At 39.4% G+C, this 25,469-nt stretch overlaps 1 protein-coding gene across 1 annotated transcript in view; it reads left to right on the forward strand.

Moving 5' to 3' along the window:
• fhl3a (four and a half LIM domains 3a) overlaps window positions 1-25,469 on the forward strand; it is a 39,871-nt gene that overhangs the window by 9,284 nt on the left and 5,118 nt on the right. Inside the window, exons 2-4 of the mRNA XM_072460838.1 lie at window positions 15,426-15,590; window positions 18,181-18,355; window positions 20,678-20,847. Coding sequence (XP_072316939.1) covers window positions 15,435-15,590; window positions 18,181-18,355; window positions 20,678-20,847 — 501 coding nt within the window. The 5' untranslated portion in view covers window positions 15,426-15,434. The remainder of the gene's footprint in view (window positions 1-15,425; window positions 15,591-18,180; window positions 18,356-20,677; window positions 20,848-25,469) is intronic.

The raw sequence follows: 25,469 nt of genomic DNA on the forward strand, positions 1-25,469 counted from the left end.
CACTCGATTACCAAAATAATCGATAGCTGCTTCCACAAGTCACTCATCTTGATTAAGGCTGACCAATAGGAGTGTGTGGTGAAAAGTAGCCTGTGAAAAATGACAAAGAACACTGCCACATGACAACATGGTAAATATCTCTCCAAATTGGGGTACGTTTGCTGATGAATTGTATTACCTTTATGCCCACTCATGTATCAGTTTAAAAAGTAGCAGCCTCACTTGTTGAAAAGACATTACTTCATAATCCCTATTCCTTACCTCCCTTCCCCGCAATTACAATAGCTCCCTAAGCCCTTTCAACAATCTTGATTCCTGGCCGTGTCTCCGCGTCGCAAGCTCAAGTGCATCCCCAGATCTGCTCACATTCTCTCAAGATGTTTCTCCTCAAGATTGACTCTCTGGCTCCAGTTTTCCCTGTGCCATCTAAACATTTGCCGACACACACTACCATTCTCCAGGCAGTGATTGTCCAAAAGGCTCCACTGGCACACGGGAGTCCACTGCATAACTCTGTCAATGCAAACCAGATGTGAAATGTATGGCAGTGAGGTTTTTTCTTCAAAGGGAGACAAATGTGGGCCAAAAATGTAGACTTTTGGCCATCCGCTTGGAGATATAAAAATAAAGCTATTCTGGAGTTCCGAGCCTTCCCTCATGGTGGTTAGAGCTGCACTGTATGATTTAAAGTAATTGCAATGTTATTGTTTGGTTCAGGAGGAATAGAGGTTGAGATGTGGAGACGGTCAGAGGACAATTGCATTTCTGACACAGGCACAACTAGATCAATAAATGGGGCTTTTCAAACGGATTGCATTTCACTTTACTTTACTATAACACTTTCAGTTCATTGATGATCAGACGCGGAAAAAAAAAAAATTGTCCAGGAATAAGACAATCGAAGAATACTTTTATGTTTCGAGTACCTTTGAAACTGTTAAAGCTCATTGAAAGTAAGGATCTGTCTAACGTGTTCCTTAGTCTCACAAACCCTTTGGCACTTCATCAGTATTTATGTGCATTTATTTTTTGTCAGCTTTGGAATTGCTTTTTCAGACAGACATGTGAAACCGGGAGGACCACACTTGCACAGCCAATCAGCTCTCAGCCCAAACTGTCACATGCTGACATGGCTATTTCTTACAAGTTTGTGATAAAAGGTTTGAAAATGACTCAAAGACAGCATGTTGTGGTCAGATATTTTTGGCACAGTTATATTTACATAATACTATCTGGGGGGAAACAGAATTATGAGATTATTATGAGAAAAACGTTATGAATACTTCAACTTAAGTACTTTAACTTTAACTTAGCGTAACCTATGCGCTTCTAACAAGACCTAACTCAGGTCCAATTTTTCTTGGACATATCACTAATATGTATAAAATGGCAGTAATATCTTTAATGTTATGATGTGGATTGGGTCCACCACAAGAACAAAACATGACAAGATTTTGACATGTATAATAAATACATTGTGAGGTTCTGTTGACTATTTTATTTATTTTGTAGCAATTTCATTCCCATTGTCAGTGTTTAAATGGATAAAGAACATACCTTTACACAAACATTGTCATATTTATGCAATTTCTTTAAAGTATATTGTATTTATTTTTGCTACTAGTTTGTTGATTATTTTGACGACCTTATTTTGTAGAATAATCTGGGGATAGTTTTGCTTTAGTGCTGCTAATAGGATACTACTGTTATATGGTTTTATAAATGACATTTCAGGAAGAACTTGAACGCTTGCTTCTACATGATACTGATTGCTGACACCCAGAAGTTGTGTATGTCTGGTTTGTAGAATCCGATTGTGGTTTATGACAATTGATGATCTTAAGTAACGCAGCCTGGCAACACGCAAACCTTCATTCTAGATCTTACCCCACGCTATTGTTGACAAAGTGAGTCTACTTCTTCACAAGGTCAGAGAGTTCACACACGTTTGCACTCTTGTACGCTCACCTGCCAAGCCAATGTCATTCAGCACGCCAAACCATTCCCCGTCTGACCACATACAGCCTGTCACTCGCAGATCTCAATAGAAAAACCTCACAATAAACCGGTCCAGAAGCCTCGTGTTGACTGACCGCTTCTGCGCCTCACCTCACAATGGGACCAAGGCTAATATTAAGAGACAACAGACTTATCCCAACATCTGCCTGCTCATTAAATTCGGCCAAAGTACTGACAAATTACAAAGGCCGTGGTGACGCTCAGAGCAGCAGGTAGTCATTTGGGCCCTTTCTGTTTATGATGCAGGCTTTGATTTGGGGCCTGAGTCACCGCCCACACCACACCATAGTGTTTAAACGCTCAGGGCCAATGACAGGTTAGCGCTGTAACTGTCTGCTCCTGCGGCCTCTGCTCTGTCCTCAAACGGGACGTCTCTCAGGTGTGCCACAAAGCCAGCCATGGCCCACTGACATGCGCCTTTCCAGTGGACTCCTGGAATTCGATGGTGAAGTGATGTGCTGACACAAACTATTGAAAATGTTTAACTGTCCCAAAATTGTACTAATAGTGACAACCAATCTGCCCGACAATCTTAAGATTTGGGATCATTTACAATAATGGAATTAATCACCGAATCCTACAACATTCATTCAATTCATAATTTTGGGTAGAGCTGTAGTCTTTTAGTTGTATAGTCAAGTAATCGGTCAATGGCGTCTTAGTCGACCAACATTTTGCTTAGGTGATTCGCTAGTTAATTGGTTTTAGAAGTAGCAGAACGGAGAAGGCAGAGAATGAGTTAGCTGAAGGTTTGGGAGTTTATTCTGCCTTTTTACATATGAAGACATTGTCTATTAGTATTTGCATGGTTGTTATGGCGTCTGTTACTAGAGTTTTTGAGGTTGGGCCACGCCTTATCGATGCACAGATCAAGTTTTTGGTCAACCATGAATTTCTTTAGTCAACTATAGCCCTTATTGTGAGCCTTTTATTGTATCCTCAAGGTTGTGTATTTTGCAAGCTTGAAACCAATTGGCACTATTCGTTATCTAAGATCTACAACAAGTATAGCCCCAAAAAGTGAGCAGCACAAAAACATCCTTTAACATGTTTGTAATTTGCATGTTCCTTATCTCTTCAAGTGATCTGTAAATATCTCCAAAGAAAATGAGTGCATAAACAAAAGCGCCGCTCCTACTATTACCACACTTCGGTTAGCATTGTGACCCCATCGCATGAACTCTACAGACCACAGATTACACAAATGACTTGGGTATGAAGTTTTGTATTATTCACTGTAGTCATTGAGCAACATAGTGGTAGACTGTATTCAATAAGCCGCCATTCTCTACACTGCCCCCCTGTTTCCTTCATGAACAATTTCCTCTTCTTCCTCTGATAAGATTCATTGCTGTACATTTGATTACAGTACTTGATTTATCTGATGCAGTGAAACCAAATATTTGACTTATGAGCAACAGCATTCGGGGGCCAGTTGTTGATTTGTGACCCCAAGCGAGATGATATACCAGATGATATACAAGAGAACCATTAGTCTTGTTGATTTCAGTTGAGCGTGTGGAGGGGAGATTGGGAAGTGGCTCCCATCGGGCTTGACCTCGGCTGGCAGCCTCTTGAATAATAACGTGGATCCTTGTGATGTTGTGTCAGAAACATAAGCAGAGGCATCAGAAAGCCTTGTGCAATTCATTCCTTTGTCTTCTTCCATTATTCACAAGTGGAAAGGGTCTGTAAGTGACCGCAGAGGCATTCTGTCAACACTGTTTTGAATGTATTGGTTTGTCTTTTTGTAAATCAAAGTGTCAAGGAAGGATTTTTATTTTTTGCTGAACCAACAATAGTCCCACTGCATTGAAAATAAATGTATTTATGTGTATATTTTTTCATAGGTAATCAAAAGTGCCCAGAAAAAGCTTAAACAAACCGCAATGAGAACATCAAAACTCCAGAGGCCCTTTAGAATAAATAACATGAGTAATATCCTAGGAGGAAATTTCTGCATGGGACAGATATTCATTTTCAAATGTTTAGCTAAGTATGGACTTCTTTTGCTGGAGGTTTTGCCTGTTGGACATGTTGTCAAGGGAAAACTGGAGTGACCAGAGAACGCCCATCCAAACATGTAAACTCCACCAGACGCTGTTAGGAGAGAGTGCTAGCCAGTGCCAAATTGACCATACAAACAGGTTTTTGAAATGCATGTAACTATTGTGTGAGATGGGCAGTTAAAGGACCTGTACTTGATTTCAAACCACGAGTCAGGAGCATGTTTTACTTTCAACCGTTAGCCCACTTTGTTTTTTCTGCCGCTCTGATGTTGCACCGCGACACAGAAGCCACTGTCTGATAGGCTCATGCAGTTGTTTCCACAGACTTCTGTAATCGCCACCTACTTTGAGCTACATGGGTCACTCTTGATAAAGCGCCAAGTGTATGAGTCAGGTAATTCTTTTCCCATGATTCAATATTGCACTGGGTTTGACAAAAAGAGCAGACCTGTGAATAGCTTCTGTATCAGTTAATACCCAACAAAATGCTCTTTTTAGCGTGCGACACATGATATTAAGAGCATTTCTTGTCAAGAATAAATTAAAATCAGGTGCTGGCTCTTTGATATTTCATTGTACCCTGTGCCTTGTAAACAAAATGAGACAGATCTACTTATATACCATTCCAAAATCTATTCCATACTTTAAAGAGAACCTTCTATACTTTAAAGAGAACCTGAAATGCTCTCCATACGTGTCGGGCTCCTCTGCTCTCTCCGTGCAGCCGTGGAGCATCAGCGTGCCTGGCTTTTGTCCAACAGCAGACAGACCACAGTGTCATGGTATGTGTTTATCCAAACCCAGCCGCTTCACTTTCCTCTCCCTGATTTAAGAGCCGTCATCACTCTAAGATCCTGCTCCAACATTTGTTTCTTCTCCAAATGTCACCTTCTCCGTCAGCCCAGGTTGTGGTTTGATCTGAGCTTTAGTGTCTACTCCAGCGGCTGTGTATTCTATCAGAGATTTGTTTCAAAATGCTGCCAAATATCTGGACAGTAATGGAGATTAAGAGGCTCTTTTGTAACAACTCTTTTAAGATAGATCATTGATAACTAGTGATGTTACTATCCAAAACGTTACTAGGACAGATTGTATAGTAAAATGTTGAAATGGGCTGTCAAATGTAGTCTTGTAGTCTCCTGAACATGAACGTATAGGTGTTGACTCTCCAGAGTTCCCTTGTCTCGACCTGAGCTGCTTGACAGTTGACGCAAATGTGTTTTTGTCCTGAGGGCTGTTACTCGCCTCAGACTGGCCTGACATATGATCTACTGTCCCTTTACCTGACAAATCCTCCTTTTGACCGAGATACAGACACTTTTTTGCTGAATAGTGCCCTAAGACAAATGCCTTAAATTCAAGTGCGTTTCTTAGAGCCATATTTTATTTAGACATTGCTCATTGTTCATTTGTATTATGCAATTTTCCTCGACTGATATCAATGTGAGTTACTATTTTATTTACGCCTCACACATTTGTTAACTATGCAGGTTTTGGAATCAAACTGACAACTCTTTGCTGTGAGCAGAGTAAGATTACTTGTAGACCTTTCCCATCTTTGTGTCATAACACAATTTGATCTAATGGTCCTTTCCGATGTCAACTATTGTTTTTGGGTGCACAAGTGGACTTAGCAACAGCACTGCCTGGTGTTTTCTGTATTCAAAGCTTTGATCCTCTTTCTCTGACCATATTTAGCCTTACCACATTCAGCTCAATATGGCTTCAATTCTATGTTGCGCAATTGCTATAAGTGACTTCCCATAACCTTCTCGATGAACTTTTTTAACATTTGACTTTAAGCACAAAATGAAACTTTAACCAAAATTTGCTCTCGCACACGGTTTTATCAGGGAGGTCCAGCTCAGTTTCCTTTCAACTTTTCCTCTTGACATGGACGACAAGTTGATATGTGGTTTTTCATACATCTTGACACAGCAAACAAGCATGTAGGATGACAAGGGACATACATGAATCTGTATCATTTAGACAGGAAAGAGGCTTGGTTTGTTGCAACATGGAGTCTTTGTCTGGTCCTGTGTATATTGTACTTGTGGGTTCTTTTTAATGGACAGCAGCAGGAAATAGAGAAGAGCTGCCCAGGCTTATTCCCCACTGGATGACTGACTGTGCGTTTGGAGTCAAGCAAAGCATTAGCAAAGTTTGGTCTAGGGATTAAGGCTCCGGCCTGTGGGACTGCATGGGCCACTCTAGTCCAGTGACCAGCTATAGATGCAGTGTAGGGCAGTGATAATGCTTATAGAATGTTACTTTTTCAATGACGTAACAAATCAAGCTCAGATACATTTAATAAAGTAAATTAATGGTAGTGTAGTTCAGTGTAAGAGGCACTTTTTGACAATGGTAAAACACTGAAATGTGTACAAATTGTCCAGTTCGAAGGTAGATGCTCCTCTGAGGAAAACACAAACCCGCGGAGATCTCGAGTTCCGTAAAATGTCATGTGTGAGCGCTAAAACGAGTAATAGGAGGCAAATATTTCACCGATAAATAAAAAATCTGATGAATCTCACTTTTGAAAATGAACTGCATTGCACTGCAATAAAAACAAAACTGTCGAAGATTGCAGATCAACCCCAGCAGCTTTGTCTCCACAAGAACCAGTCACACCTGCAAGCGGCAATGAAGGGCCTTTAACCCCACTGAACCTGTGTTTTGGTCATGCACATTTACTTGAAGCATGTGACATTCAACATGAAATACAGTGTCTAGGCTTAAATATAGTCAATTGGGCTTTTAAATAATGTATTTAGATTTGTGAAATAAATAATGTATATAGATTTGTGAAATAAATAATGTATATAGATTTGTGAAATATATGAATAATTACATTTGTGCAATGCAGTTCATTTTCAAAAGTGAGATTCATCAGATTTTTTATTTATCGATTGCAAGCAAAGTCAATTCACAAATGCCTAACATTATCATTTTTACTAATAACTAGGCCCAAGAAGTTCTTGACAATATTAATTTAGTTCTCTAAATCTGAATCAAATATGATCGGCCTACGGAATTTTATGATGTAATGTAAAACCCAGCAATAGGTCAATAGGTTCAGCTACAGGTTATGCAATTAAAAAATGACTAATTTTATTTGGATGGAATCTGAATTGATTCCATTCAGCACCTTAAGCAAATAACGCATAATTCCTGTTTTCATGTTTTTGAATACAGATATGACAAACCGAGTAAATAGAATTTAGATTTACTGACTTGTTTTGCATTTTGTTCCATTAATAAACTGATCACTATTACCCACTTAGAGAGCTCTCAGACAGCCTTCTGCAATCATTTATATTGTCCCATGTGATAGATGGTATATTTCATCCAAATTCCTCAGATGAACAACACGTGGCCCATCACATAGCCAACTCCTCTGCTGCCTATGGAGATCCGAACTCTATAATTGAAAGTAGGGGCGTATTTCTGGATCCATCCTGTGTGTAGGCAGTGGCCGTTTTCTTCTTGAAGCCCACATTCTTCCCAAGGGGCCGAGTTCAGTCACTGCTCTGGAATTTTGGAACATTATTGACCCAAGAAGAGTCTGTTAGTCAGAGGACATGAGGGAGATGGAGCTGTTGCTGCTGGAAAGTGTGGATGTGAGGGTGTACAGAAGGAGATGTATAAGCCCAGTGGGATGTGCCATTTTGGGTCAACTATTTCTGTTTAGGCCACCCCTGGACGGGTCAACTCTATGATGATTTTGATTCCCAAAGGTAGTGAGTCAAATGGAAACTTTACATAACTAGATTGGGGCTTTATTCTCGAGCCAATATGTTTGTCATGGATGAGTTTTAATGTTTTTACCAGTGACAGACATGGTTTTGTAGATGATTTTAGTTTCCCAGAGAAATTTGTCTAGTATTAATTCCAAAACAAATTAAATGGTCTGTCATTTTTCAACAAACAAAACTTGTCTTTTATTAATCAATGGGAATTTTTATTGCATTGTATTTTTTTTTTTTTTAACAATAGCAATACCCTATATTTGCAAATACAGATTTTAGATTTTTATAATGTACAGCAAGGCCCAAAAATATTTTCTTATTTGAAGTAAAGAAGATCTGAATTATCAGAATGTATTTATCTGGCATAATTTGTGGCATGATTGTACAAACATAGACATACTTTTTTAGCCTAACTGCTCTTCTAGTTAAATTTTTGCTCATTAGCCTGTTAAAAACAGACAAATCAACACAAATCTGATACACACAAAGACAATCTGGGGATGACACATGGAACACAAACAGATTGGGCCACTGCAAAAAATAGTATGAAACAGAACTGAAACAAAATTGAAGTTGACTCAGGATTACGTTATTGCTGCTACTGGTCTTATCGGGCAGGATACAGTTCAGTTTTCACCTTATCACCTCTGTGGCTAGTCATTAGTTTACTAGAGTTACTGTAGGATGACAAGAGGACCATTCCAGTGAAGAGGGTATTTGTCAACGGGTACCGTCAGGTACAGAGTCCATTTTACTCATAGAGTTGTTTTCATAGACGGCTGGGACTGATTCATGTTCACTCATCAACTGGTTAATGTCAAGGTCCAGTTAATGTGTGTTTGACAGTTAACATATGAAATCCATCAAACAAAAGTGATGAACTTTACAAATTTATAGAATTAAATATAGCAATTGTTTTTGTGACCAATGACACTGACCATTTTCTCTAAATCCTACAATTCAATGAAAGAAATCTATTCAAAAGTTTATTTCAGCAAATCAACATTAAGCCTGTTGGAAATCGAGGCACACCTCAAACATACTGGAATTTTCGTGCTGTACAGCGCTCCTGAATAAAAGCTGCACCAACGAAATTTACAAAGACAAAATCATTTGTACATACGGGCCCACATTGTAACATGAGCTATTTAAACACATACTACACGGTAGTGATGCACCAGTTGTCTTTGAACCGGGGGTCTCGCGGCGCACCTGCGGTCCGCTGCGCTGCGGATCTAATTAAACTAATTTCTCAGTGAATAGGAGTTGGATTGTAATAAAACATATAACATTTGAAGCTTAACAAATATAGAACATGTCTGAGTTGTCCTACTGTCCCCTCTGTCCTTCACTACTCTGTGTGAGCTGTGTCTGTGTCTTCACGTCTGGTTCTACCTGCTCCTGAGCAGCAGCCCGCCGTATATTGCTGTGCGCGCCCCACCTGTGTCTTTGTGTTCAGCCCTGTCTAGATTCACTTCCTCATTAAACAATCTTTTTTCTGTGACTATAAGTCTGATTGTAATAAAACACACAGCATTTTAAAGCTTAAAGAACAGAGAACATGATGTGTCCCCTGGACAATGCTTCCACTGTCAACCGACGTCTTCTTCCAATGTGTGTCAAATGTTTGCGCTTCCTGCTAGAGTGCCGTTAGCTAATACAAATCTATAATTCATAATTATAAATAAATAAAGATGCACCGTTGAATGGGCCGCAGGGTTCAAAGCGTGGGAAAAGGTGGCAGGTTTAACTTAGAAAAATACGCTACTTCTTTTGATATCAGGATTTGGAATCTTTGCAATTGCGCATAGCATTCTTGTTCATGGTTTAGTGAGTCAACTGTTACTTAATCTTATCTGATTGCTAGGCACAGTAGGCACGGTTGCATAATCCTGTATGTTTCAGGTGATCTCCAAATACTTTGAGGGAGACGGAGTAAGAGAAAGAAATCAAGGATTGCATTGGATTGAGCAATATACTGTAGGAACTTACAATAAATTGATCCAATCCAGGACCAAGGAGGATATAATTAAACTTCATTCCAGAAAAAGGTTTATGGAGCTATTTCATCAATCTTTGGTAACATATTTGCATTAGGGGAAGACAATGAATGTTCGTGTGCTTTTGTATTGGAAACTGACAGCACAGCAGACGTCATAGTGCAGAATTTCCTCCTCAGAGTCATGCCTGATCTCGTCCAGTACTACCAAACAAGCAAACGCACATACTGTACTGTACCTACACCCTGCCACTGCATGTACCTGTAGCTACTGCTCTGCAATAACTGTTGGTTTCTGACATTGCGGCTGATGACAATCTTGGAATTTTTTAAGAATAGGTGTGTCAAATGTATATGTATTGCTATGGCTTGACGTCAATCATGCACCATTGTGTTTAAGAAGATAATAAACTGATCATTGAGATTCAATAGGGTGTAAGTTTAAGTTAAGGTTTACTTAAAGGGGCAATTTTTCTGTTACCTGATTGTGTCCAAGGAGATATTGTCATGTTGTCTGATTTTTTACAATCCAGAGATAAATATACCAATCTAGCATTAGTTTTTATTGTTACAAATACATTGGAAAAACTGATGTGATCTGTAACGTATGTACCATACTTTTCAGGCTATACAGCGCTCCTAAATAAAAGACGTGCACACGAAATTTACAAAGAAAATAGAACCTCTCCATATACGGGCCTCACCTGTCAATAAACCGCAGGTGTCCACATTGTAACATGAGATATTTACACAGAAATAAACGCGGTAGTGATGCGTCTTTTGGAACGGGGGTCTTGCGGTGCACCTGCAGTCCGCTACGTTGCCGGACAAATTAGACTAATATCTCAGTGAATATGAGTTGGATTGTAATAAAATACTCAGCATTTTGAAGTTTAACAAAGAAAGAACACATCTGAGCTGTTCCTACTGTCCCCTCTGTCCTTGATGACTCTGTGTGAGCTGATTTACCTGTGTCTGTGTTTTCACATCTGGTTCATCTGCTCCTGAGCTCGTACTTATCGAGTGAGTGTCACATGAGTGTAACATGAGGTATTTACACAGAAATATGTTCCATGGTGGTGATGCACATGTCGTCTTTTGACCCATGAGTCAGGTCTGGCTAATAAACTCTCATTTCAATACAGCAGGTTCTAAACTGCAGACCGCAGTTTATCTGCGCTCCGCATTTCTTTGTCTTCTGCCGCGCCTAGATTCACTTCCTCATCAGACTAATTTATCTGTGAATGAGTCTGATACATGCAGTTGAAGTTTAAAATGTAGAAAACACGATGTGTCCCCTGACATCTTCTTCAACAGTGATTCAAACGTTTGCGCTCCCTGCTAGAGTGCCCCCTGGTGGCCGTTAGCTAGTAAAATCTGTAAATTAGACGCACTGTTGTAATGACCGCAGGGTTCAAAGTGTGGGAAAAAAGTAGCGGCTTAAAGTCTTAAATCAAATATATATTATGAGAACGTAATCGTGACATTGACCAACTTTTCTGGAAATTAACACTTTATTGACCAAATATTTAAACAGATGAATAGGAATATGGAATATGCAAATGGACCATTAACAGGTGGAGACAGTAGATACGATTGCTCTAGATCTCTCTAGTAGTGTGATAATAAAATGATCCTATCAGCCCAAATCATTAAATGAAAGTCTCCAGATGTCATTTCTAGTATTGTTGTAACACTCACATTTCTTGTGGTAGATAAGGATGGTTCCTTTCAGTTAAATGACAATGTCATTGAAAAATGAAATAGTTTGATCCATTTGCCTGTGTGAAAGTATGAGAAACTCACTTCACTTCAATCAGTTTTAAGCAACGTGAGCAAATCTCTTAGACATTAGATAATTCCATGCCGCCATATAATTACCTATCTCTAAGTGAGGAAAAAGTTACATTGCCAACACAAAGCATTACTGTCACACAAGATTAAATAAGTGAAAATGATCTTTAGCTTGCATTTAGCTTAGTCGACGACTCTGAAACTTTAGCATCCGTGACAGGGCGCTGATGTAATTGTGCTCAGGGCCAACCACAGCTGCTGGTCCTGACAGTGTGCCATGGCCCCAGATGAAACACATTCGCTGAGACACTAAAGATGTCTTCTTTAGAGAGCAGATAAAACGATATGGAAGAGAGGTAGTCCAGAGTGTTCATGCGGTGCTGTCTAGGATGGAAGCTCTTCTAACAAAAAGAGCAGAGATCTTCGTGTTATCATTGGACCATCATCACTAAGTTGACTATGAGTCAGGAACAGGTGATGTCTGTCTTATAATGTTTTTTTATCAAACAGTGTTGCAGTTTGTGTTGTTTGCAATTGTCACGGTTCTGGGTCACGACAATAGCTAAAACAGCAGAGATCATAACGAACAGAAAACAAAATAGTTTTTAGGACGTCAGGACGGATCCAGAGGGTTTGTGTATATGGCAGTGGTATATGGTGTTATAGCAAGTTGTAGCGTAGATGTATCGTAGAGAAGAATGAAAGGAAAGAACAAGAAAGCAAAGGGTGGGTGCCTGATGGTAACAAGTGTGTGGCGAGCGGAGGGAGAGCGGGTTCTGATAGAGTTTAAGACAATCTTTAAACTATTCAGAAAATTTAAACATTTTTGTAGTTTCTTGTTTCTTGTGTGTGTTTTTTAACAACCATAGTAATAGTAGTAATAGTAATACACTAACTATACCCGCACAAACACAAGTCTATGTTGAAACATGACCCTGTTATTCTTCATCTCCGAGGTGATTGTTGTTGTAGTGAGTGGCTGACAGTGCACTGCCAGAGGCCTGTACTTGTCACTGGGCTGTGCTCCAGTTCTTCTTCTTCTTTGGTGTTTTATGCGGTTGGTATCCATAAAGTGTTACCGCCACCTACTTCCACTTTGCTCTGCTCGGACGTGACATACTGTGAGACTTATACAAGGGTGTACAAGGGTTGTGGCCAACTTCATCTTTGTTTAGTTTGTTAATTAGTCAGAAGATTCAGAAGTCATTAAGGTCAGAGCTTTTTATTACGATTATGTCATCATCAACATAATTCAGTTCATGGAAGTATTATCACAGTGGAATCAAACAGAAAAGATAAAGGAATATCTTATCTTATCTTTTCTGTTTGATTCCACTGTGATAATACTTCCATGAACTGAATTATGTTGATGATGACATAATCGTAATAAAAAGCTCTGACCTTAATGACTTCTGAATCTTCTGACTAATTGCCAACAAAGATAATTGTCATTGCACCACTTCTGCACCACATTCTCTGTTGTTTTTTTTACCCATGAAAAAGTACAATTCTGTATTAACCTGAAACTTATTCATCATAATATTAAAATGATTATTATCCATAAGACATTTAGACTTCCAGCAACACACAAACATTTTGACAATATCTAACACTTCATAGTGTGCTGCTGGTGGTGGAATGGTCTTAGCTGGGGTGAATAAGTCAGTACAAAGTTAATCACTTTGTACTGACTTTGTTAGATCAAGTCCTGCCTCTGACAATTAGCTGAATGTCCTCCCAGCTCTCCCCCCTTTCACCATACACTGTCGTGTCAAATAAAGGCTGCTGAGGGCCCCTTGATAGTTTTATACTTTGACCACAATAAAAGAATGACATACCCAATTTCTTCAGTCATGGGTTTAGCAACTGCAAATAACTTATTGTGACATTATTGTTGCACAGGCGGCTTACATCTTTTTTTAATTCAAAGGTAAAGAGAAGAAGGAGTAAAGTCTAGTACCCGGAAAGCCCCTTGTGATGTTTCGATTGGGGCCCCAAGACACTCTTCCAGGGCCGCTGTGTTTTAGTAATATATCACCTTCACTATTCTTTTTATCGACAGCCACAAACCAAGGATGTTCGAACAGGTTTCTTTTAAAAAAGCTTTTTGATTCTTTGACCAGACCTTACAGCTGCATTGCACAGTATTGAATTGCTGTCCAACTTTTCAATATCTGCATGTACGCGCAATACTACTCATTATATATACAGGGAGCGGCAGGCCACTACGTCTGATACACAAATATAGAACAACGTTGTCGGATCTGCTGGTGGTCAACATTTCCAAGAGCAGTCTGACTGATAAGTATTTACAAAACAGGAGCACATTTGCCTGGTAATGGTCTGGCTTTTTACCATGAGGTTGCAAAGTGAGCTCTGTCCATTGTACAACAGTGTAACCAGTCTAAACCCCCTCCTTTCTGCTCTACAGTTTCATCATTGTAATAAAAGTAAATAGTGTTTTAGCTGCCGGTCCTGGTCCTTGTCGACTTGCACTGTTTGTCTTATTCCACTTGCTCCCACTTGTGCTGCGTGTTTGGTTTGAGCCGGAGAACAAGCCCAAGTATTTACTACATAAACACTAAAGTCGCTGGTGTTGAAATGACAGTGAGTGAATTCTATCATTTAAAAAAATAACAACGAACATTTATAATAATGCGGCAAAGTTCATGATGTAAATATTAAGAACTATATGCTATTGGTCCTATTGTACTACTACTAATCCTAAGAAGTGTTATGTCTACAAGGGTACTTCAGCGTTCTAACTTTAAACAACTTTTAGGGCATTTATTGAATCTTATAATTACTAGTGGTCGCTGATTTATGTCACGTTTAATTCACAGCACTAGTAATTTTGACTGTTCTGTCAGACTTCTTCCACTGTTTCTACCAGAGATCAAACTCAGTTCTGCCAATATTTTTAGATCAATTAATCCCTGTATTGTGCACTGTTCTACATAAAAGAGTAATAGCAGTGTAATCACAAGTTTTATGTCTTTCTTTTAATCAGTTAGTTTGCCTAGACATGATATTGGCCTTTGCTGGAGATTTGAAGCAAAAAAAACATATATCAGTCTACACTGGGGGGAAATACCTTCTTGAATAACCTAACCAGTTGATAAGTGCTTGAAATAAGTAGTATTTATCTGGGCATGTATCTATTGACAAAACCTATTTTAGGAAAGTCAAAATATACTAAAGATAAATACAACTTAATCCAATCACTCTTTAACCTATAATTGTATTTATCCAGTGTCTCTCTGTTTTCTGCTCCTTCTGCAATGTACATTACACTACAACTATTTCTAACACTATAATTCAAATTGCCACTTACCCTGAACCCTAGTTTTATTTTGAGCGGCAGTAGCTCCGTGGTAGAGTGCTCGTCTTTTGAATTTAACATCCTGGTAGAGCAGTGAGATCCACTGACCCACAGGTTGGCGGGTTCTGCCGTTGTGTCCTTGGGCAAGACACTTAACCCTTCTGTGTACATCTGGTGTGTGTATGGATGACTGGTTCCTTGACGCTTTGAGTGCCTTGACGGTAGAAAAGCGCTATATAAATGTGACTTATTACCATTTATCATATCTCTTATACATCGCAAAATACTGACTCTGTGAGACAATTTCAATATGTAAAAAGAAAATATTTTCCCTCAAAAACAAACAATGACCTTTTAATGCACAGAATAATTAGGTTTTTAGAAAGTGTTCAATTATTAAAAAGTGTTTGCTTCTTTTCATGACCCACAACACCATTTAACCCAACATTCCAACATTTACATCTCTTAATAATACTTGACCTGGCTTTTTAAAATGTCAATGAAATGCTCATTATTTACCATGTGTTTTCCAGAGCTTGACAATGGCGGACCGTTTCGACTGTGACAACTGTAAGGAGTCGCTGTACGGCCGGAAGTACATCCAGTCGGACGACAGCCCGTACTGCATCCCCTGCTACGACAGCCTCTTCTCCAACACGTGCGACGAGTGCAAAGAGCTGATAGGCCACGACGCTCGGGTAAAGCCTCCACCGAGACGTGATCAGACCGGCTGACACAGCTTTTATCACCATAGGACACAGTGCGAGTCCTGTCTAGTCTGAATTCAAATTGAAAGACTGTTTTCTTTAGGTGACATAACCCCACCCAAAAAGTTTAAAAAAAAACAACAACTTTAGAGTTACTTTAGTTTAGCTGTTCATATTTAGGCATGTCACAATATACATTTTAGTGTTCTGATTTTTAACATTTATTGACAAATAACAACACCTGAAATACTTCATTTTCTTTCATTCTAATGCATTACTGTGGCAATAGTGTGTGACCCGCTTTATGAAATCAAACTTTCTCAATGTAAAATAAAGTTATTGTGATATAAACAGCCACATAAAAAGCACTATACATTGAGGGTTACTTATTTGGAATATATATTGAATTGAAATGACTGTTTGTATGCATATATTTTTTTTTAAATAATTTATTTATACAGGGAAAAACCAAATGAGACAACCTCTCAATTTAATTGTTACCCTGTCAAATACAAAATACAAAATAAAACAAAGAAAGAACACATCCTATCATATCCTGATAAAATGCAAATGAAACTTCCAATAAAACAATCAATAAAATTAACAAATACAAAATGTGATAAAATGGTGTGAAACAAAAGCACTGGTTCTGTGGGTCGTCTCTAAGCAGTGCTTTGAATTCATTAAAGTGCGTGAAATAATTTAATTTGAAAAGTTTTTGTATTCAGTTCCACAGTCAAAGTTGATAAAGGCCTTTTTCCCTTTTTCCATGTTGACTCTAAAAATGTCCTGAGATCTTAATAAACGAATACTTGCTCTGATGCTCAGCAAACTTGTTCAATAATCAGGCGAGATCCCAATGAGGGCTTTATAAATAAACATAAAGTAGTGCTTTTCTCTTCTTGCATCCAAAGATTGCCATCCTACTTTAGATTATAATTATTATGATGCATATTTCTGACTTCTCTCTAATGTTCTTGGTAATGTTGCGTTTGGACCAAGCAAGATTGCAATGTTTGTCTCAGAATATGTCCTGTTATGATATATACTGAAATTATTTTTAAACTATTATTTTATTTCTATTTGTTGTGAGGTGATCCGTCTGGGTTTGATCCCCCATCACAGAGCACATAAGTATCATCTGTTTCTGTCACGTAACATATCAAAACATTAAAACTTTAGAACAGTAACATAATATTCTAAATATACAATCTCCATGTTTATTGAAACATGTTCGCCTGATTACAATAAAGCCCAAGAATAACTAGCATACTGGGCTAAATAATAAATGACTTCTTACTCGAGTTTATGATGGCACTGATGCGTCACTTGGGTTAAATGAGGCATCTCTTATGTATTTAGTGTGGCGGGTCACAGTTATGCCTGATTTAAAGCCTAATTATACAGCCAATTTGTCCACACAAGACCACGGGTTCATTTCTATTTTACAAAACTCCACCATGACATAACATCGCTTATTAATTCCAAGAAACAAGACGTAACTTCCACTAATGAAGAACACTAACATTTCATTTACCGTAATCATTATTATGCTGAGGAACAGTGAATTATTAACAAACTCTCATAAGCCATGGAGGAGAAAACGCTGAGCACATTTTTGGCCACTCCAGGCTCCTGTAGCAAATCTTTTTACTCCCCTTTTTGACAGGACATTTTCAGGCCGAAGTACGTATGCATCATTGTGCAGAGAAAGCACACTGTGATTAGAGTTGTACGCAGCTCGTGTGTCATTGTGACCTGCATCCACCAGAACACTAACACTCGATTATTTATGTCTAATAACAAGTTAAATGTCCATTTTCAATCATTCAGTCATTCACCGCATGGTATGAAATTAAATACACTTGTGCTTGTGTTTCTATATCATATTATTTTCCGTAGATGACATTTTCCAAAGTGCTAAAATCATTTAAAGGAGACTAATGTTTTTTCTGGAAACATACCACCACACCACATTACTCACACAGTGTTTAAAACTGGACCTTTTTTGTTAAGATAAAATACCATGTGGTATCAAGGTAGCAATTTATCCATCCATCCATCCATCCATCCATCCATCCATTTTCTACCGCTTGTTCCCTTTCGGGGTCGCGGGTGACTGGAGCCTATCCCAGTGACTTCGGGCCTTGGTAGCAATTTATACTAACTGCAATTTGAATAGCCTTATTAAAGCATGTACAGAGACTTTACAAATATTTTATCGAGAATGATTCAGGCTTAATAACTTCTTAATCAATAGCATAATCCCGTAATTGAGTAGTTATTAAACCAGAACTATTCCTAATAAATGAATTCAGTCTTGTCCATGTGTTTGTGAGGCTAAGTAAGGTGTAGTTATTATAAAGTGGAACCAAAATCAATTCTGGACCTTTACGAGCCAGGAAAGACACACGACCCAATAATTGTCAATGTCATTAACTAAAATTGTTATATTGAGTAAATTCAGATTTTGAAAACAATAATTTGGTTGTATTATCTGTCAGAATGGAAACATGTGTTGCCCTGAGCGATGGACACTGTGTTTGCAGACACTGTTAAAGAGATCCCTTTGCTTTCTTAGGAGCTGTTCTACGAGGAGCGGCACTACCACGAGCACTGCTTTCGCTGTTTCCGCTGCGACCGCTCTCTGGCCGACGAGCCCTTCACCAGCCAGGATGACGCCCTGCTGTGCAACGACTGCTACTGCAACGAGTTCTCCTCCAAGTGTGTGGCCTGCGACAAGGTCGTCATGCCAGGTAATGCACGCCATGGAACAGTTTATTTAGAATAGCAAGGCGACAGTTTATTGGAGCGACAAACATGGGTCGATACCTCCAGTTTGAGATGGCAGAGATGGGACCAGATGCTGATCGTAGTATTAAAGGAGAGTAAAGTGGGACAGTTGCGGCATTTAGACTGGTGACAGACTGGATGGCATGCTGTAAAAGTAAGTTAGTAGTAGTTCTTTTGGGAATAGAAAAATGATGCGTAGCTCAGTTGGTAGAGTGCTTGGCCTCTGAAGGTCGGCGATTTGAATCCCGCTCTCGACATAAACATCCTTGGTAGAGTGGTCAGATCAACTGTCCCACAGGTTGACGCTTCTGTCCCAGCTGTCTCAGGTGTCCTTATATTTTAGCCTTATATATTAGGCAAGATACTTAACCCACCTCGCCACCAGTGTCTGCATACGCTGGTGTGTGAATGTAAAGCACTTTGAGTGATTTGAATGTGGAAAAGTAAGGTAAATGTAACCTTTTGTTTATCATTTATGTTCCTGGTTTGATCTTGGTCTGAGGTCAGTTCAGTCTTGATGTAGAAATGATTTGGTCCTGTACTAGTCCTGGTTTAGTCCTGGTCTAGTCCATGTTTGTTTCTGTGTTTAATCACAATTTTGAGATGGCGTGTGTGCAAGTGTGAAAACACCATATGAATTCAACTCTGAGATCATTATTGTTTCATAAATCTATTTCATCATAAATTATCTCTATCTCTATTATTACCTACAGTTCTACTGTAGGTAGATAATGGCTCATTTGTCTTCTGTTCATTGCATTAACTCCACTGTGTATGCTGCTATATGCTAACAATCTCCTCTCGGTGTAAATTGTTGTACTCTGCTCTAAGTGGTTAATGTGCATGCCGTCCACTGTTATAGCTACACCATCTAAACAGTTCCCTCAATGGTTTCTTATTTTCCAAGATTCCTGTGATAAGCTGCTCCCAGGTCTTATGTGTAGATATAGTATCTCATTATTATTGCAAAAGGTCCCAAATTTCCTGATATTAAATCAGTATCTCAATCCTAACACAGTTTTGAGGCCTCTGAGTTCATCTCAGTTCAGTTTTATGAGTTATACAAATATATAATGCATGTATCAGCATACCTTTGCCTGAAACCCCGACAGCTTAGCGTCAACGCCAAACATGGCGCTAGTTCAAGAGGACATATAAGGAGAAGACAGAGAGAGGTTTATTGACAGTGGGTATAAACAGGAGCACATTCTGCAGACTGCGCTTCCAGCTACGACTGACCTACTTCCAACCTAAGGATTAGGTGAATCAACTTGCATAAATAAAACATTACATTTGTGTTTCAGACATGAGCAAAGCAAACTGGGAAACACACGTGTGCGTGTGCGCGTGCGTGCGCGTGGGCGTGCGCGTGGGCGTGCGCGTGGTTTGTGGTTTGTGTGTTGTGTGTTGTGTGTTGTGTGTTGTGTGTTGTGTGTTGTGTGTTGTGTGTGTCCTACACACACAACTAACACATTTTACTGATAGTTTAAGCAATTCTTTATCAAATTAAAGGTGTTATGTGTATTTATTTAGTCTTTAAATCACATCTATTGTGTAAATTACACCACACCTTTGGCCAATTATTTACAGTATGGTTGCTAGGTAACAGTTGAGGAATCACCTCTCACATCTGCTGCCTCATCCCTAACCAGGAAGTAACCGATTAGACTTCATCAAAACTTTCAAACTAGGAAAAACTAGGCAAGATTTTAGTCAAATCTTCAAGATAATCATGTGAACTACATTTTAATCAAATGTGTAAGTTTTTACTTTATATTTTGTAATAAATTATTTTCTAAACTCCAAACATGGGCAATAGTTGGCATATACTGTATAAACAAGTTCTGGATAACAACTTACAGTTCAATGGATCTTCTTAGCTGACATCAAAAATGCCATTTGTCTTTTCGTTCAAAATCTTCTGCAAAATCATCCACTGAAATATGCTATAAGTCCATAACAATAAAACCATAAGACCTCAACAGGCAGAAGGTAAATCTATGAAGTGCTAGGGGACATAAAGAAAATCTGATTTCCTGCAATCGGAAAGTTACTGCGGTGGCTGCGGTATTATGTTTCAAAATAAAATAAACTGTACTGAAACAAAATGAGTTTTATATACCATCACGCAATAATTTCATCTTTTACAGCCTGCTAAAAGTACCACCAGGAACAGCGAAATGACTTTAACAGCAGATTTCAAAAGGATAATAGGTCCCTTTAGCCGCTCATTCTTTCCATCCATCATTATGTCTATTATTTGCATGTATTTTCTGTGCTCTAAGGCTCGAGGAAGCTGGAGTACGGCGGCTCCACGTGGCACGAGGGCTGCTTCATCTGCCACAGCTGCCAACAGCCCATTGGCTCCAAGTCCTTCATCCCAGACAAAGACGAGCACTACTGCGTCTCCTGCTACGAGGACAAGTTCGCTCCTCGCTGCACACGCTGTAAAAAGGTATCTGTCCATCAAAACAAACAGCAAATAAACTGACAACATGCTTCTGGATGTTTGTGGTACAGTCAGAAGTACATCACACTGCCATTGTCTTTTTTAATGAAGGAAAAATATAACGATGACATGTTCCCAAACATTCACCTTTGTAGATACAAGACATTTCAGAACTGTGGATGTTGCTGTGCGATTTCAATATGTAAATCATTCATTCAATATTTTTACAGCTTTATTTGTTTAGCACTTTACACAGCAACAACTGAGCTAAAGTGCTTTCCTTTAGTGCATGAAAACAGGTTAAAATTCTATATAAAGCAATAAACATACAATATCAATATCATCACTTGTGACAAGTCTTTAGCTTGTTTTTTAACAGTACAGCTATGTTTGTTTGTTTGTTTGTTTGTGTGTTTGTTTGTTTTATTTATTTGTAAAACAACAACAACAAAACAATTAACATAACAATACAGTTACAAAAACTAAAACACACAAAATGACAAAAAAAATTATAATAATAATAATAATTTTACAAACAAACAAATTAAATAACATTGATACATAAAAATAAAATAAACCGAAAACAACACCAGTATTTTAATGTGTTTTAGTAGGCCATATATTTCTTTCTTTCTATTTCTTTTTATTTAATTTATTTATGATACCATGTATTATTAGGCCCGAGCGCCACAAGCTGGCGAGAGGCCTATTAATCTCGTAAGGCCGTGCAAAGCACGGCTGCAAAAGTGCGCACGTAGTGCGCACGAAATCGAGCGCGAAGCGCTCGCCCACTTCCAAACACTCACTAACGCACTCCTCCACTCATGCACGCCCCGTGCATACTAATTAGTAGTAGGAAAATGGAACATTACCGTTGTAAACGGGCGAAGCCCGTGCAAAAGTGCGCACTAAACGAGCACTTTACATTGGGATGACGACCGCTTCGGTCGTCATGCCCATACAAAGCACTCATTTGCGCTAAGTAGCTCACGAACACGTTCCCCATATCTTGCATGTTCTGTGCATATAAGCATGTAATGCAAAAATTGAACACTATTACTGTATAGAGGGCCAAAAACACAAAGTGGGCGGAGCCCACTCAAAATTAACGAAAGTACCCGTCAGTGACCAGGGACCCACACCATGAGGTAGGAAAGCGTGAGCGCTTTCCGAAAATGTATAGTTTATGATATTTGAAAAATGGGAAACATTGTTTTCGCATCGGAATATTTAGGCCCGAGCCCCAGCAGGGCGGAGGGCCTATTGCTCCCGCAACGCTGCCGAAGGCAGCGTTGCAACTGTCTGACCAAACATGCGGGCGCAGCCCGCATGTTTGGTACCCCGTCGCCCCTGGCAAGTACAGTGAACTAGCCCATGCCGAAGGCATGGATCATGCATACTTACTCCTGCTATGACAGAAATAGTCAACAATTAGTGAATGGGCGTAGCCCATTCACTAATTGTTGACAACAGCAGCGCGAAGCGCTACATTCCTCCAAAAACCCTCCTGGCATCGTCCCGTACGCGAGAGTCCATGCCGCAGGCATGGGCCATGCTTGTATCTGCTCAAATCAATGGAAGTCTATGGGGAGTGGGCGGGGCATCCCGACAGAATAGGGAGTGACGAGCGCGTAAGCGCTCGTAATGATGATTCCACCCCATGACGGCATCGGGAAGGCTTAGAGCTTTCAAACGATGTATAATTTGTTGTTATAGTGGAAACGGCTATATTGTTTTTGCTAAAAATATTATTATTTTTATTATTTTTCTTGTTCTTCTGCTTTTTGAGCTCTAATTTGACCCCCTGAACATGCTCAAAAACTCACCAAACTTTACCCAAAATTCAAAATCGGCGAAAAATTTTGTTTTTTCTGGGCCATTTTTTTTTTGGTTAAAAAATGGCGCGACAGCGCCACCGACAAAAGTCAAAATACATTGCGCCTATGGGAGACGCCCCGAGGTCAACTTTGGCGTAAAGCTACGAAATTCGGGACACGCATTCCTCTCGTGAGGACAAAAAAAAAATATCATTGTGGCCACGCCCCCAGACTTACCCTATGCCCGCAGTCTTCCTTTGAAAATGAAAACACACTGTGTTAGCCATTTTGTTCACGTCAAACTTTGACGAACTCCTCCTAGGGCGTTTTGCCCACCGACTTCAAAATCGGCGGACGTCCTCTGGACAAGTGGGGCATCTAAAGTTATTCAATTTTTTGAGATACCTTTAACGGTCTGTGTGCGGCGCAGCCGCAAAGTTGGACAACTTATTTTGGAATATTGCAGATCTAAAAATTGTTCCCATTTGATCAAAACAAGTCCGATTAGGACCAAATTTGAATCAGTTGTTCAACTTTCTAGTTTGGACCAGTTTATGATGACAAAATTTAAATGGGCGCGATAGCGCCCCCTACAGAGTGACCTTTAAATTAACATTGAAGGTCAAAAATTAGTTCTACCAAAATTTTCTAAACTTTACCCAAAATTCTATTTTGGCGTCCCGATAAAAAGCCAATCAGACAAATGCCTTAATTTTTACGGCGTAGTCGTAGCGATGACATAAATCTCCCATGTTATCCCTATGGGAAAACCGCTAAATCTCTCGAATATCCACATTTTTCTGTTTCAAACTTTGACGAACTCCTCCTAGTGCGTTTTGCCCACCGACCTCAAAATCGGTGTACGTCCTCTAGACAAGTGGGGCATCTAAAGTTATCCAAATTTTAAGGATAGCTTTTAAGGTCTCTGTGCGACGGAGCCTCAAACGTTTCCCAGAATTCTGACTATTTGGCCTTCAGAGTGGCCTATAAACAATAGAGTTTTTCCAAATGACATGATATTTTGCCATCCTGATCATAAAAGTATGAGAGACAAAGTCATATTTTGTACAGCGTAACCGTAGCCATGACAGAAATATCCCATGTTATCCTTATGGGAAAATCGCGAAATCCCTCAAATCACCACATTTTTACGCTTCACACTTTAACAAACTCCTCCTAGGGCGATTGTCCGATCAAACTCATATTTAGGGAAAATCATCTATACAAGCGGGGCATCAAAAGCTATCCATATTTTTATTCTAAGTGCTACGGTCTCTGTGTGGCGGACCCGCAAATATATGTCAGAAATGGGAAAACAGCGAAATCTCTAAAATGACCACATTTTTACGCTTCACACTTTAACAAACTCCTCCTAGGGCGATAGCTCGATCAAGTTCATATTTGGGGGAAATCATCTACACAAGGGAAGCATCAAAAGTTAGTCATATTTGGATTCTAAGTGCTACGGTCTCTGTGCCGTGGAGCTGCAAATATACTGTCACAAATGGGAAAAACGCTAAATCTATGAAATGTTCAAATTTATGCTTCACACTTTAACAAACTCCTCCGTGGGCAATAGCTCGATCAAGCTTTACTTTGGGAAATATCATCTACACAAGCGGGGCATCAAAAGTTATCCATATTTTTACTCCAAGTGCTACGGTCTCTGTGCGGCGGAGCAGCACATTTGACTGACATTTGTGTTCATTTGCACTGGATTGGCCATGTCCAATGTGTCTCCGTCTGTCAACTTCTTTTTTAATTCAACACAATAAGGGCGCCATCTTTATCAAGTCGAAAGCGCAGAGTCGGAAGGCCGGCGGCCCGCGAGGGCCGTTGGATGCCGCTTGCGGCTTTAATCTTCTTCTTCTTCTTCTTCTTCTTCTTCTTCTTCTTCTTCTTCTTCTTCTTCTTCTTCTTCTTCTTCTTCTTCTTCTTCTTCTTCTTCTTCTTCTTCTTCTTCTTCTTCTTCTCGGGACCAACCCCCCTATTTTTGAACATTGACGAAAAGTCACAAAAATTTGCACACCTCTAAAAATCGTGCCTCTCTACATTCTGACTATTTCCCTTTTCTTAAATAAAAAAATTGGCGCGTCAGCGCCCCCAAATGTACCAAAAATGCATTGAGAGATGGGAAATGACCCAAAAAAAATCTGATCGTAGAATCATGAAATTTGGCGCAGAGGTAGATGGTGACAAGAGAAGTAAAAAATATTATCACGGCAACGCCGTCCGCCCAACCAAATGTCGGCCATATTGCTTCAAAAATGGCTAAACATGACTCGGGAGTTTTTCCAAACGTCGTACTTTTACGAACTCCTCCCAGGGCGTTGGCCCTAAAAAGCTGAAATTTGGTGAAAATGCTACTGAGGAGTGGGACATCAAAAGTTATTCAAATTACATTGATACCTGTCACGGTCTCTGTGCGGCGAAGCCGCAAACTTTAGCTAGAATTTCAGAAATCTCCCAAATTTAACATTTCTGCCGTTTGCGCAGATAAAGTCCGAATTGCGTCAAATTAGAATCAGTTGTTAAACTCTTTGCCCTAAACATACTTGAAGTGAAATAAATTAATTTGGCGCCACAGCGCCCCCTACAGATTTTATATGGAGGTTAAATGTTTAGTTTTGCGAAATTATATGAAATTTGACACAAAACTCAATTTTAGAATCCCCATCAAAAAAGTCAATGAGACCCATGTCATAATTGTTATGGTTTTGCCGTAGCGATGACCAAAACCTGCCATGTTATTCCAATGGGGAAATCGCCAGAACATGTTTACACTTTATACTTTCACAAACTCCTCTTAGG

The sequence above is a fragment of the Eucyclogobius newberryi genome, unplaced genomic scaffold, assembly GCF_026437365.1.
Source record: "Eucyclogobius newberryi isolate DKJ021-1_F unplaced genomic scaffold, fEucNew1.0.hap1 SCAF_3, whole genome shotgun sequence".
In the NCBI taxonomy this organism is placed as follows: Eukaryota; Metazoa; Chordata; class Actinopteri; order Gobiiformes; family Gobiidae; genus Eucyclogobius; species Eucyclogobius newberryi.